At 42.7% G+C, this 14,782-nt stretch overlaps 1 protein-coding gene across 1 annotated transcript in view; it reads right to left on the bottom strand.

Annotated features, from left to right (window-relative positions):
- LOC141103727 (vitellogenin-A2-like) overlaps positions 1-14,782 on the bottom strand; it is a 68,172-nt gene that overhangs the window by 32,766 nt on the left and 20,624 nt on the right. Inside the window, exons 16-22 of the mRNA XM_073593635.1 lie at positions 14,178-14,297; positions 13,763-13,952; positions 12,282-12,375; positions 9,744-9,929; positions 5,871-6,006; positions 4,068-4,287; positions 1,924-2,099 (exon numbers count right to left, since the gene is read on the bottom strand). Of these exons, the coding sequence (XP_073449736.1) occupies positions 1,924-2,099; positions 4,068-4,287; positions 5,871-6,006; positions 9,744-9,929; positions 12,282-12,375; positions 13,763-13,952; positions 14,178-14,297 (1,122 nt within the window). The remainder of the gene's footprint in view (positions 1-1,923; positions 2,100-4,067; positions 4,288-5,870; positions 6,007-9,743; positions 9,930-12,281; positions 12,376-13,762; positions 13,953-14,177; positions 14,298-14,782) is intronic.

The raw sequence follows: 14,782 nt of genomic DNA, 5'->3' as shown, positions 1-14,782 counted from the left end.
CACTGTGGCAATGTTCAGGGTGCTCAGCAATCAGTGTGGCATTATTTAGGGCACTTAGCTTTTTATAGTATATTGGGTACTTACATTATAGAGGCATTATACAGGGTGCTCAAGTTCCAGTGTGGACCTATTATGCATGGTCACTTTTTTGGGGGGGCCTCAAGTCTCAATGTGACTTCACTCTTGGAGCTCAAGTTTCAATTTATCTGGGTCCCAGATATCAAGCATCTGTGCTGCAAGTTTGAAAATGACTAAGCTATTGCTAGACTTGCCAGGCTTCACAAGTTTGATGCAAAATTACAAGTCTGCATTGCATGACTCCAGATCAACTTTCTTTGAAAACATTCTGCAAGTCTGCTGTAAGTTCTGGTTCAGTTATTTTGTGCAATAGTCATCCCACCACAGGGGGTCACTGTGGTTGAATTTTCATGCTGTAGACTTGCAGAGCTCTTGCTGTAGACTCACCACTGCAACTTTGCTCTTGCTTGAGACTTGCTACACAAATTTGCTACAAATCGGAAAAGTGTCAACTAGAACTTCTGCATCAAGTGCTCTGCAAGTGTACAATAATCAGTGAAAAAATGCAGCAAGTTAACAGACTTACAATTCAACACTGCCACAATCTTGAGGCAAGTTATCCTTGCTATCTGAGGTGTAGGTGTGTCTCAAGCTCACTGTCCGCAGGGGAAGAGTACTCACCGAAGACTGGTCGATGCAGCAATGTATATTAACGTGGTAATGTTGAGAGAGAACAACAAACTCTGCAGACATGGCCACCCCGGATCAAAACACTTACAAGGAACTAGGCAAGGAGCAAATATGCCCACTGTAGACGCCTGACAGCATTCATCAGAGGAGGCGGTTGAATGGTAGACTGGCAACGGCCCCTGAGTAAGGAAAGGCTACTGCTCGAGATAGAGTGACAGTCCTCCACAGGAAGCTGAGCTTATACTAATCCAGTTGTAACTAACCAGCAGGGGATCTGTTCCTGACCTACCCACTACACAGAATGTGTGCCAACCTGAAGGGGACAGTGCTATTTATAAGCACTGCCCACATCAAAGAAGGCTACCAGATCAGTCAGAGCAGCAGCGTCCAATTAGACAGCTGCTCCCCTGATGACACCTAATGAGGCCTCAGAGGAACCTGGTTTCCCTTTTGACATTCACCCTCCCTGCATGGCAACCACTTAACAGCGCCACCCTTGCAGGGAGGTTAAACTACACCTGCCTACATGGGGCCCCAAGTTTCAATGTGGAATTGTAATGGATAACCATGTTTCTGGGTAGGATTGTTTGGGGTGCCCAAATTTCAATCTAGCATTATACTGTGTACTCAGGTTTCAGTGTGGCATTGTTCTGAATACCCAAATGTCGTAATATATTGGCTGTAATAACTGTTACTCTGGGGCCCATATGCTATTTCCTAGGGCTCAAAAGTTGTATTGCAAAATTTATCCGGTATCATATAGCTGTCAAATTTTAAAGACGCTCAATGTGTGTCTACCATCAAGGTTACTTTCTTTAAACAGCTCTCAGTTTTTCCTACAAAATAAGCAACGCATTAGAGTCAAAAGTAACCAGTACTTTTCTGTTTGCTATGTTGTTCATCCCTCTATTAACTGTCATTGCTAAACAGGCCTACAGAACAAGCACTGGCAGTTTTGCAGTAGAAGGTTAGGCCCTGTTTCAAATGTGTCCAATAACAGAGAAGTTAATTTGTGATATTGGTGCTGGGGGCATGGGGCCCTCTGCCATCCACATGAGAAGCTTGCTATGAGGCCATGATAACAGCCAAAATAGTATAAACTGCCATAATCAGGTATTAAAAAGGATTAGCACCCCCATGTAATCACATGGAGGGTTCCCCACCTATCACAGCCTACATTTGAATTACCTTACTAAATAAACCCAGTAGTCTTACCTTATCTTGATCAATGCCAAGGATGGTCTTCAGCTTTGACAGGGCTGCTGATTCTTCGATGTGTTCTCCCTTTTCCTCCTGCACATCAACCAGGGCTAATATCTTAGAGGCAGCTTTGGGTCCAGCAGCGATCTCCAGTACCACTCTCTCAACGTCTGCTTCCTTGTCACCTTTGACTTAAATCAATCACGATTTTAGATACTCAAACTCAAACCACTTAAGGGTCAAGATATAAATTTCTCTATGAAAGGTAGCTTACAAAGACATAATTAGGGCCATATGAGAACAGGACTGCACAAGTGCTTTGTGAAGCACCTCCAGGAGCAAGCATTTGCAGTTGTATCGGCTATAGTAATGTTGGCTGTGTAGATATTAGTAATATAATAAATACTAATGCGTAAATATTATATACCACACCAATATACAGTTGGTGCTTCCACTTGTAGCTTGTTCCCATACATATAAAAAGCTTACATCAAATAGTGATATGAAAAATATTCATAAATCACAAGTTTACACCTTCTTAACCAAAATGTATTCAAATTAAACCAACGTGTACTTGATATAACACCATCACATATAAAATAGCCTGTAGGTTTTCCTAAAATATATCACGCTCACATAGTATAATCACAACATGGCATCAAGTAGTAACCTCCGGCTCATGACAAGTATAGTCCCTCCTCACTTACGCTTTCCTGCTCCTACGTCACCCGGTTCAGCTCTAATATGTTGCGCCACATACTATGTGGTTTCATCAGAGGATCTTCTGGTTATTTTAATCACTACACTATGGTCCAACGCATTGCGCCATGTATCACATGGCTTCATCAGAGGAGCTTCTGTTTTTTCAGTTACTACACTATGGTGGTCTCCATATGGATTTGAGTATCCATAGTGTCCAGTCCATCATTACCAAATTTTAAAAGAGAAAGTACTCTACTGTGGATAGAAAACGGCAAAAGTGCTTGGAGATGGCCTCAGTGATTCTTATGTTCCCCTGAGGTTGGGGAAGGCGCTATTTGACCTATATTAATTTATAGGTTCAAGTATTAAGGTGAGGACACATCTTGAGCACCAGAGGTGTATCACCAGTATATGAATTTGGTTGCAACACCAGGATTTTGCGCACACATTTCTCGCTGAAAGTTTTGAATATTGAGGGTGATGCACTGAATCCTGTCTATGAATTTCTTTTCACTAATTGTGATACAATTTTATTAGTGTTGATTTATTTATATGTGATTGTGTTACATCAAGTGCACGTTGGTTTTATTTAAGCAAATTCTGTTTAAAAAGGTAAAGACTTGTGATTTATTAATATTTTACATAACAGCAGCCCTACACTGATGTTGTAAGTTTTTGTATAGACATTAGTTCCACCAAAAACATTAAGGCATGGCTAAACCCAAGAGCAAAAATTGGGCAGATTGTAGCTTGCCAATCCTTATATGTGGCTGTGTTTTTTTTTTCTTTTTCACCTAATGATTCTGCTATAGAGAAGAGGAGAGGGGGGGAAAGGGCCAGTTTTATATTATTAGTCCGCTCTTCTCAAGACCTCCTGCTCTCAAGCTCTCTCATCTCCTTCTCCCATGCTCGTCTCCAGGATTTCTCCAGAGCCTCTCCCATCCTCTGGAACTCGCTACCTCAACCTATCCGGCTCTCCCCCACTCTTGCTACCTTCAGGCGATCCCTGAAATCTCATCTCTTCAGGAAAGCCTATCACGTCTTCAACTAATCTCCTACCACTTCCAACAGCTCATTCCCCACAGTTACAACCTTTTGTACCACCTGCCCCACCCTATTAGATTGTAAGCTCTTCTGAGCAGGGCCCTCTTAATCCTCTTGTATTTTATTGTATTATAACTGTATTGTCTCCCTTTTTATATTGTAAAGCGCTGTTGGTGCTATATAAATCCTGTATAATAATAATAATATTACCCTTGGTTTTCTGGAATGAATGAGATATTGGATACCCAACTCTGGGTCCCTTCCCTTTGCCCTGAGAGGGGTCCCTGTCTTGTGGAGTGCTGCCGAATGGGAGCCCAGGTACAATTACAGTGACCCTTAAAAAAAATCCAAATCTAGCCCTGTTTGTTCTTGTGTTTGGCCTATCACAGACAGTAACACTTTTGAAGGTTTACCTGGTGTCATGGAAAGCTTGGCATCGTGTTCACCTACGAGCTGATACAGGAAGGTGTTTCTGCGGTTGCCAGCACTGACAGATTTTTGTTGGAAGCAGACGTTAATAGGAAGTTTGGGAATTTTAATGCATGGGCGGAGGAATTTTACATCTGCATTTTGTTGTAGCGCGGCTCTTCCAGGATAAGCATTTTTGTTAGCTCCAAATTCAGCAGATTCCTCCTGGGAAGCAAAAAAGAAAAAATGAGAGAGAGAGGTTTATTAAATAAAACAATACAACAGGAAATTATGAAATGCAATAGCCAATAGGATCTAGATTTTTGTTCTTTTTAGTAATTTCAGCTGACTTAAAATGTATGTTACCCTAACATTTCATATTACTCATATATGGTTGTTGTATCATGTAGCTGTGTTAAAAAGTATCCTGTTCTCTTTGCATTGCTTCCTTTGTGTGAAATACCTGGTGATAATGCCAGTCCTGTTTTCCATTTCAAACTGACGACACTAGGCATAGAAGCACATCCATCCCAGCATGATCAGTTTTCTAGCAGTGCTGGGAGTACAGCCTGCCTGTAATGACCAAGACTTGTACTGACATGCCCTACTGCACAGCTCTTCACTGGGAAGATTAGTGTACTGCTGTTTATCTACCTCCTGCTGATACAACCCCCTGCAGTCTTCACCCCCATCTCTCCACACCTTTTATGGAGCTGAGGTTATGTGATCACTTATAAAAAAAAAAGGAAAAAAGAGATTTATAATGTTTATGTATATACTAAATTGGGTTGTTTTTCAAGGTAAGGGTTCACATATACTTTAAAGTAGAACTATAGGCAAAACACTTTTTTTTTTCATTTTGGATAGAGTGAAGCCCCATACACACTATTAGATTTTCTGCTGATTTTTGTCTTCAGATTTACCAAAACCATGTAGCGCAAGGGCCTGCCTGATTGCATACACAATGAAACTCTTAAGGTTTGACCTCATATTATATGGTTTTGGTAAATCTGAAGACAAAAATCAGCAGAAAATCTGATAGTGTATATGGGGCTTAAGGGAGGGTTATAACCCCTGTAAGATTTATTTTTATTCACCATCTGTGTCCTGTTGTGGAGCTTTCCCTTCACTTCCTGCTCAATAGCCAAACAGGAAGTTTGAAGAAATCCCTGCAAATTAAGGGAATTCCTTGGGGACCCCCAGGTCACCAGAACCAGTGTACCTATTGGAAGATTCCCCCCCCCCCTATTATTTTTCCGGGGACAACCCAGAATTTGGGATTTTCTTTTACTTTCACTTTCAATGATAATGGTAAAGAGGACAAATAGAGAGGGTGAATCTCCTTAACGGGGACAGCAATAAAAACTGACAATGGCTCTAATCCCTCTCCACAATACGTTAGCTTTGCAGATCACATTAGCCCTTTGCACTATGAAGTCTAGTACTATTGACCAACGGGTCCATTTAAACATACCAAATGATTCAATGTCTGATAGATAAACTGTCTGTGTTACCCCTTGAAATCAGATTTTCCAGTTTTTATCTTGTAATCTTCCCTAGAACTTAGGTTGACTCCAAAGGCTTCAACAAAAGATACTGAAAAAAGCTGGCTGTACACTCTGATCTTATATAAACTTAAACCCATAGGCCTTTGTGAGTTTTCCCCTTGCTTCCTGTTTCAGTGATCATGGTGACAAGTAGTAAAGAAAATGCTCCTTGGTGGGAACACAAAAAAGCATTACAGAAGTCTTCCCTACTCTAACTAAAACAAGGTAAAACTTTTGTATAAAATTCCACATTATAATTACAAGAGGTTCATCTTCTCCAGGGGACTTCTCGAACTTTCTCCTCTGTCTTCTGGGTCGGACTTCATGAGGTACGATTGGAGATTCTTTGGCATTCTCCAGCTCTAAAATATTTCTGGATATAGCAACTGCGCGTACACTGTATGGGAGCAAAATGGCACAGTTAATACCATGTTAAAGTGTAACATGTTTACAGTGTAAAATTTCTTTGTGTGTGTGTGTGTTTATATTAAGCTGGCTTCAGACAGAAGACAACACTTGGACATGCAGGCATTAAATCATCCCCTACCCTCTGCATTTCACTTACTGAGCTCTACTGCCAGCTCGATAAACTTGTAAAGTAGGATTGTCCAGTGTAGTTGCCTGATTTGGCCACAAGATGTCACCATAATTAGCTGTCAGAGTAGGCTCAGGGACCCCTTGTAGTTAGTTGGCAGTGTAGTCTCCTAGATAGCCACTAGAGGCCCTTAGAGTAGGGTTTTAATCTCTGCCAGACCTGTCTATGCCAGTGTGGTGTATCTTGGGAAGTATGGTTTGAATATAAGTAGTTCTAGTGGGACATTATAGGAAGAGTCTGAAGGAGCAAGCTACAGCAAGGATGTCAGGCCCTATCTATTGAGCTTCTCCTTACAGGGGAAACAGGGCAGGAAAGGTGCAGGACTGTTGAGATTACTCCCCTATGCATGGAATGCAGAATGCTGGCAAAACCCACCTAAATGGTATGGGCGCTTCTTCTCTGTATTGTTTGCATCCTTATGGAATGTGCTGTCACCCTTGGGGTAACTGAAAGGGTGTCAATATATAATTAGCTGCGAGTAGAAGAGAAAGTCCGGACAGCCGCACACCAAGAAAATATAAACCAACGAAATTTCTTTATTGTAAAATCAGGATCAAATCATATACAAGACACCATGGATAGAATGTACAGGCAATCAGCTAACGCGTTTCACGCTCTTGCGGAGCTAAGAGCGTGAAACGCGTTAGCTGATTGCCTGTACATTCTATCCATGGTGTCTTGTATATGATTTGATCCTGATTTTACAATAAAGAAATTTCGTTGGATTATATTTTCCTGGTGTGCGGCTGTCCGGACTTTCTCTTCTACTCACAGCATGGACTAGCATTAGCCAGCACCTGGGGCTCCTTATCTCTGGAGAGCAACATCCATTTTATACCTAGGTTGGATCCATACTGGTGCTGCGTTTGATTAACAGTTAGGCTCCATGCACACTAACGTTTTTTTTTTTAAGCTCCTAGAAGCTGTTATTAGCATTTTTTCCTGCTCCTAGAAGCTAAATAGTGTTATCCTATGTGTCCATGCACGCTACTTTAGGCTATTAGCGTTTTTTGAGCTTCAGCGTCTAAGAGCAGAAAAAAAAAAATCGTTTTTGTAGAGTTTTTCCAGCAGAAACGCTCCTAAACTCTCCTAAACGCTGCTTAAGGGTCCTAAACTCTAATAATAGCGTTTTTTGAGCTTTTTTCCCCTTTTACTGCAAAAACGCTAATAAAACACTAACACTCCTAAATCGCTGCTAAAACGCTATTACAAAAAGCTATTACTAGCGTTTTTTATCCAGCATTTTTTCCAACTTTTTTTAGCTTAAAAAAAAAATGCTAGTGTGCATACACAAGGCTTTCATTGTTTGGACTCGGACAGTGCTGGGAGAGGCCCTAAGGCCTGAAGCAATGCATGGAAGGCATACTAGGAGTGTGCTGGTTAGGCCAGTCCAGGGTGTTCTCATTTATTAGCAGGCTCCAGTGGGTACCCTGGGTAAGATGCTGTGGTAGGTCTAAGGCAGTGGTCTCCAAACTGCGGCCGGAGGGCCAGATGTGGCCCTTTGCTTGCCTTTATGCGGCCCTTGAGGCACTTTTCCTGCCACTGATACAAGGCACTATTCCCCTCACTGACACCAACAGTAGAGCACTATTCCTCCAACTCACACCAACAATGGGGCACTATTCCACCAACTGGCACCAACAATGGGGTACTATTCCACCAACTGGCACCAACAATAGGGCACTATTCCTCCCACTGACACCAACAAAGGGGCACTATTTCTCCCGCTGACAATGCGGAACTATTCCTCCCACTTACACCAACAATGAAGCACTATTCTTCCCATTGACACCAACAATGGGGCACCATTCCTCCCACTGACACCAGTGATAGGGCACTATTCCTCCCACGGATGTCAATTTTGAGGCACTATTCCTTACCCTGATACCTACAATGGGGCACTATTCCTCCCACTGATATCAATGATGTAACAATGTTCTCCCAGGGCATTTTCTACTCACACTTGCCACAGTCCGGCCCCCTAAAAATCTAAAGGACAGTGAATTGGCCCTTTGTTTGAAAAGTTTGGAGACCCCTGGTCTAGGGGTGCAAACAGATCTATGTCCCAAGAAGTGGCAGTGGAAGATTATATAATGGCTCAGGCGAACACTTTAGTGCAGCACCTCTTGAGAAACTTAAGATTCTCTAGAGCAGCATTTTTCAACCTTTTCAACACATTGGAACCCTTGAAATAACTTTCCAGTATCCGGGAATCCCTGCTAAAAATGATTATATTTACAACTCATGTCACTGGGAAGAATGCTCCTTACACTTGTGATCATTGGGAAGAATTTCCCCTTACAGATAGCTAAAAAGATCAGTGGTGTCAGTAGGAACTTATCTGAGTGGTAGAAATTGCACATTGCTCAAGGAACCCTTAACAACCTCTGGAGGAACCCTGGTTGAGAAACGCTGCTCTAGAGCTACAGATATGGACAGCAGAGGGCGCATCTGAGCATAGTGGCTATTAAAAACATTTATTCAAGTAGAAAATTGGCAACTTACATGATACACCTAGCGATAACTGGCGTGTAAGTGTAAACACACATGTCAGCCTCTGGGGTCTCATGGTAGGATATGCTTCCTCAAAGGAATTCCAACATCTGGGCTTGTAGTAATATGTAGTAACATGGATGCGTGAGCCTCACACTGGTCCTATAGTCTCTCAGCTCCTCGGGAAACGGGAAGGCCTGGTTGGGTTCCACAGCAGCTAGGATCCTGTAGATGTCAGCGGAAGCCAAGGGCCACAAAGTGTAGCAGTACAGCAAAGGAAGACACGCTTTAGTATTGGCAACTCTCTGATATAAATGAATAAGAGCTTTGTGGTAACAAGAATGAGTCAGACTGATAGACATGTCTGAGGCTGACTGATCCACGTTACCACAAGGCACCTATTTATTTATATTGGTGAGTTGCCATTACTAAAGTGTGCCTTCCTTTACTACACTGCCCTTGGCTTCCACTGATATCTTCAGGAACCTTGCTGCTGTGGAACCCAACCTGGCCTTCCTGTTTCTGGAGGAGCTGAGAGCCTGAAGGACCTGCGTGAGACTGACGCATCCATGTTACCACCAGCCTGGATGCTGGAATTCCTTTGAGGAAATGCTGGAAGACTCACCCCCAGAGGCTGACATGTGTCTGTGTTTATACTTACACGCCAGTTATCGCCACGTCTATCATGTAAGTTGCCAATTGTCTACTTAAGGAAATGTTTTTAATAAACTCTACACTCAGATGCGCCCTCTGCTGTCCATAGCTTTGTAAATGAAGCCTACCACCTGTTATTGTTATAATGCAGGGGTCTCAAACTGGCGGCCCTCCAGCTGTTGCGAAACTACAAATCCCATCATGCCTCTGCCCGTGGGAGTCATGTTTGTAACTGTTAGCCTTGCAATGACTCATGGGACTTGTAGTTTCGCAGCAGCTGGAGGGCCGCCAGTTTGAGACCCCTGTTATAATGTGATAATCTATAAAATCGGCACAAAAATGAATGATAATGACAGTACACACATAAATGAAATACATGGTGCACACATTACCTTCCATGTATGATGTCCTTCTCCTGCTTGCCCACTTCACTTTCAATCCTGAGACTTTCCTCTTGACCATCAAACTTGGTATTAAGCTTAGCTTGGACGGTTGCCCTGAGCTTTCCATGAAGTTCGACCGCAGACTGAAGTATGGGTATGTTGACTCCCATTGATGCAACAGTATGAGCTGCAAAACTGCAGATAAAGAGAGAACACATGGTCAGATCTCGGGGCATAAACAATGGATAGAAACCATTTTTAAGGTTGAAGACTAATTGTTTTACAGGATTTATATAACAGTTTGTGCAGCGCTTTACAACATGAGGGCAGACAGTACAGTTACAATACAATTCAATACAGGAGGAATCAGAGGGCACTGCTCATTAGAGTTTACAATCAGGGGTGTAACTAGAAATAGCAGGGCCCCATAGCAAAATGTTGTATGGGGCCCCCCTGCAAACATCCCCCCCCCCCACAGCTGCCCTAGTGTCAATGCAGCGTGACCTGTGCCACATACAGCGTGACCTGTGCCCAATGCAGCGTGACCTGTGCCCAATACAGCATGACCTGTGCCCCATACAGCGTGACCTGTGCCCAATGCAGCGTGACCTGTGCCCATACAACCCCACTTATGCAGAGGAAGAGGCAAGCCACCCGGATCAGCAGAGAGCGGGATTGCCCGCTGTAATAGCTTTCATTTGATTTTCCTGTCTTCCCGGGGCTCATCGTCACATAGCCCCACCTCTTGGCCCGACGCCTTTGATGACATCACATGTCCTGCATTGGATTGGCGTTCTGTCTATCAAAGGCACCGGGCCAAAAGGTGGAGCTATGTGACGTGAGCCCCGGGAACACTGGAAGTTCTAATGAAAGCTATTACATCGGGCAATTCAGCTCTCTGCTGATACGGACAGCTCGCCTCTTCCTTTCCTCTCTCTTCCCCTGGCTGGGAGACTGTGCCGGCGGTGCTCTTATCCTCACTGGGCCCCACTCGGCTGCGGGCCCCATAGTGCCCGCATGGGTCGCTATGGTGGTAGTTACGCCCCTGCTTACAATCTAAAGGGGTGAAAGCCCGAGGGCTTTCACACTGGAGTGGTGCGCTGGCAGGGCGTCAGAAAAAGTCCTGCCAGCAGCTTCTTTGGAGCGGTGAAGGAGCGGTGAACTCACCGCCCCTCCACCGCTCCTACACCGCTGCTCCCCGTTGAAATCAATGGGGCAGCGCTGCGATACCACCAGCAAAACGTCACTCCAGCTGCGTTTTTGCGGGCGGATTCAACCCCTTTTTGGCCAAATAGTACCACTAAAACGACAGTAAAGTGGCGCTAAAAATAGCGCCGCTGAAGCCCGGGGCGGCTCTGTGTGAAAGGGCTCTTAAAGAGCCCTCATCCCTGATGCAAGCAGTGGGAGGAGTTATGCAAATATCAGAATGCCTCGATCAATGGGTGTTCCTAGGCAGGCTGTATTTTCATGCAGAACCCCCCCCCCCACACACACACACACACACTTTTGGTAAAGCCCACATGTGATGATGAACATTCATGATTGAAAGAGCTGAAATCCAATGAATGAAAGGGGCGGGCCAGGACAGTCAGGAAAGGAAATGTGTATGATCTGCCAAGCATGCCTCATACAACTGCATTGCAATATCTTTGCACCCAGCTCCCGCTATGAATACAACCGCCTTGGTAAAATGTTCTTGCCTAGCTAATGAAGGGAGAGCTGCTTACTGGTGGAGTTGGAGGGGAGGGAGTAGCTATCAGGTAGGGTTTTGCGTCTTGCTTGATCACTTTGTCCTCCAAGAAAAATCTTAAAGTGTTACTAAGCATAGGGCCCTGCATTCACTATATCTGGTGTCCCACAGTACACAGAACATGGAAATGCAATTATTTTTGTAAATATAAGCTGCTAAATAACTTTTCTCATCAGCAGTATATAGCAGTCTTGTGACTTCTATCAGTGTCTGGTGAAAGCTTGTAGCAGGAGTTTTCATTCTCCTCTGACTGTCCTATCAGGCTGCAGAACCCCTGACCACACACCAAACTGAGCATGTGCAGAGTGACTGCAAAGGCTCTGTCTTATCACCAGGAGATGGTTTGGGGACAGTGGAAGAAGGGGAGGATCAGAGAGGACAGGATCAAACAGCCTTTTTACACAATGTGGAGGATTAACCCCTTAGGTTCCACAGCGAGTATAACAAGCATGTTTTACTACATATACAGACTGATTTTACTGTTGTGGGTTTAGTAACACTTTAATCCTACAAATATTTGGTGGAGGGGACTATCATGACGTTACGTTTGCAAGCCATGGCTGCCTGTGTATGTCTGACTTATTCACACAGGGCATCCCTCTTCTTACCTAATCAACTGTGTATAATCTGATCTCTCCTGATATTTAGCTGCATTTCACAACAGTAGCCGTTTTGTCTGAGCTTTGCCGGAAAGCGACTGTTTTTGCTTAGGGCCCATAGGCTGCTTACTGTAGATGGTAAATATACAAAGCTTCACAGGCAGAATTTTATGGTATTATAGACTTGGAGATGCTCACCCGGTACCAACTTGATCATGGATCTGGATAGAAGACTGTAGCAGCTGAGCAATACTTGCCTCCCCTGTCGGGGGCGGGTTGGTCTTCATTTCAACTGGAAAATGTAAGATTTTTTAGTTTATTATTTATAATTAAAATTAAAAAAAAAAAAAAAAAAAGAAAAAATAGTAGATATTTACAAACAAAACCACCACAAAATAAAGAAAAAAAATATCCATTTAAAGGAAACCCCTAATTCTATGAATTTACAGTGAATTTCAAGAATAAAAGTACTCAGTCTTTGGTTCTATCAGCTTTCTTCATGCTTGGTTGACGCTGAGACTCCCATTTTTTTAAGGCTTAAATGATTCTTTCAGACTCTTAGTTCTTCCTTTTGTCTGAACTTTAAATGCTGTGCAAAGACTTGCCCAACCCAACACCATCAGACATGGTGGTAAGATGGAAAGTAAAATATAGTAGATAGTAGTAATAAATGTACAGTACGTATTGTACCCCATGCACGATTCATAAGTTCTGCCACTAGATGGCATGCTGTGAAACTGGATAACTTGTACATTTTTTTACATACAGGTATATCCTTTTTATTGCTATATTCGCTACTTTTATTTGGTTTTTTAGTTTGTAGCACAATACAGGTTCTAATACAAATGTTGTGATAACTATTGCCATTGTAAAAATGTTTTTTAATATATATATATATATATATATATATATATATATATATATATATATACATAAGTGAATATGTTTAAATGAAGAAGGGGTTATGGATAATAATTGAATTAATTAATGTTTCTGTGTAAGGGTGTAGTGGCTTGTCATTCTTTTAGAATGCTCTCTGCCTAGCACAAAACATGTCAGAATTGAATTAGTTCCTACTGGCTTTTTTAATAAAGGATTTTGCATCTCGGTGCGTGATATTCCTGTTGCTGGTACACCTGAACATAGTGTAACACTGTTTAAAATATCCACAGAGGTTGTTCAGTAAATATGCATATGAAATAGGCCAAGTAAGCCCCAGTGTCCCTCTAACTGGGTCTTTATGCACAGCAGGAAGGAAGGGCTGGCCAGCCACATGAGCACTGTGATTGGCTGTCACAGTTATCACAAGATCAAGAACCAATCCCGCTGGCTTAGTACTGGAGACCAGAGGTTGTCTTTGACAGCTCATTTGCTGTGCTGGGAGCATGCAGTAAGAGCGATCTCTGCACAGAAATCTTGGCCACCCATGGGCTCATGTGTGGGCATTAAAGCCCAACCTCTTTGCTGCCGTACATAAGCATTATGCAGGTGGCAAGAAGTTAAGGGGGAAAGCTGTAAAAACTGGAATCCATGGTATGTTTGTAATAGCGTTTTGCAGAGACAGAATTTTATGTTAAGATAAATTTACAACCCAACTCATTTATATTGACTCCGATGAGAACAATGCAATGGTTATGTGCAACGTGACTTTTTCCAGCAATAAATATAATAAATCTTACTGTTAGCAACAGCATTGCCTACAATGGCAGAGTGTAAAGCCATCTCTAGAGGAAGACCAATGGAGGTTGCTTCAATGTGTCTGGCCTCTGTTATCAGGATTGGGCTAACCCACTGTCCAACAATTCCTTTTAGGATCTTCTTAATGATCTTATTTATTATGGGCGTTCGGGAAGAAGGTTCAGTCACAGCCTGGAAAAAAAAAAACAACTCAGATGCAGTCATTATCTATGCAAAAGTATTCAATGCAAAGATCAGAGAACCATAAAGAGTAGCGATCATATGCATCATACTGCAGAAAGCCATATCTGCCAATCAGTTTTCACTTTGCTCAGTTCTGATCATTAAAAAATCATTTCTGCTATAGGTGATCATTTTCTGCACTGACCATCACATTACCGAATGACCTCTTCTTACCTTGACGACATTTTGGATGGTTTCTTTGGTGGCATCACCATATTGGACCTCTTGACCAAAAACCCTAACAAAACTAGAGGCTAGAGATACCGAAGAAGGAAGAGATTTAAATCCAGTCAGCTGCAAAAAAAAAAAAAAATAATACATAGTCATATATTTATATAATGAAGTCCGCAGAACCAAAACTTACCTGAACCTAACATATGCTGTGTAATAGAGGAGGCTATTTTAAAGACTGAGCTAATGTTAACAAAAGCAAAGGATTTAGTAATTTGGCTTAGCAGGGTGCACAGATGTCTCACAGCACTGGGCTCCAGAGTTCAACGTTTTTCAGGATTTTTTCTAAATGGAGTTTGAAAGATTTTTGTTTGCGTTGTCTCCTTCTAGATATTCCGCCCCTCCCCCCCCTCCATAAGCTAAAACACGGATTGGTTTCCATCTATAATTAGTCCAAGGCTGTTTGTCAGTGAGGACGCATGTGGCCCTAGAGGTAATGGAGGATCTCACCAGCATTGAGTACACTTATAGACACAGCCTTATGTTTGTGTCTACAGACAGTGAGCAGCATTTTTAGAAACTACTGAAACCAGGGTTCTCATATGGGA

Source organism: Aquarana catesbeiana, linkage group LG07, assembly GCF_042186555.1.
Source record: "Aquarana catesbeiana isolate 2022-GZ linkage group LG07, ASM4218655v1, whole genome shotgun sequence".
NCBI lineage: Eukaryota > Metazoa > Chordata > Amphibia > Anura > Ranidae > Aquarana > Aquarana catesbeiana.
The sequence above is the reverse complement of the archived record's forward strand: the minus strand, read 5'-3'. Positions and strand labels throughout refer to the sequence as shown.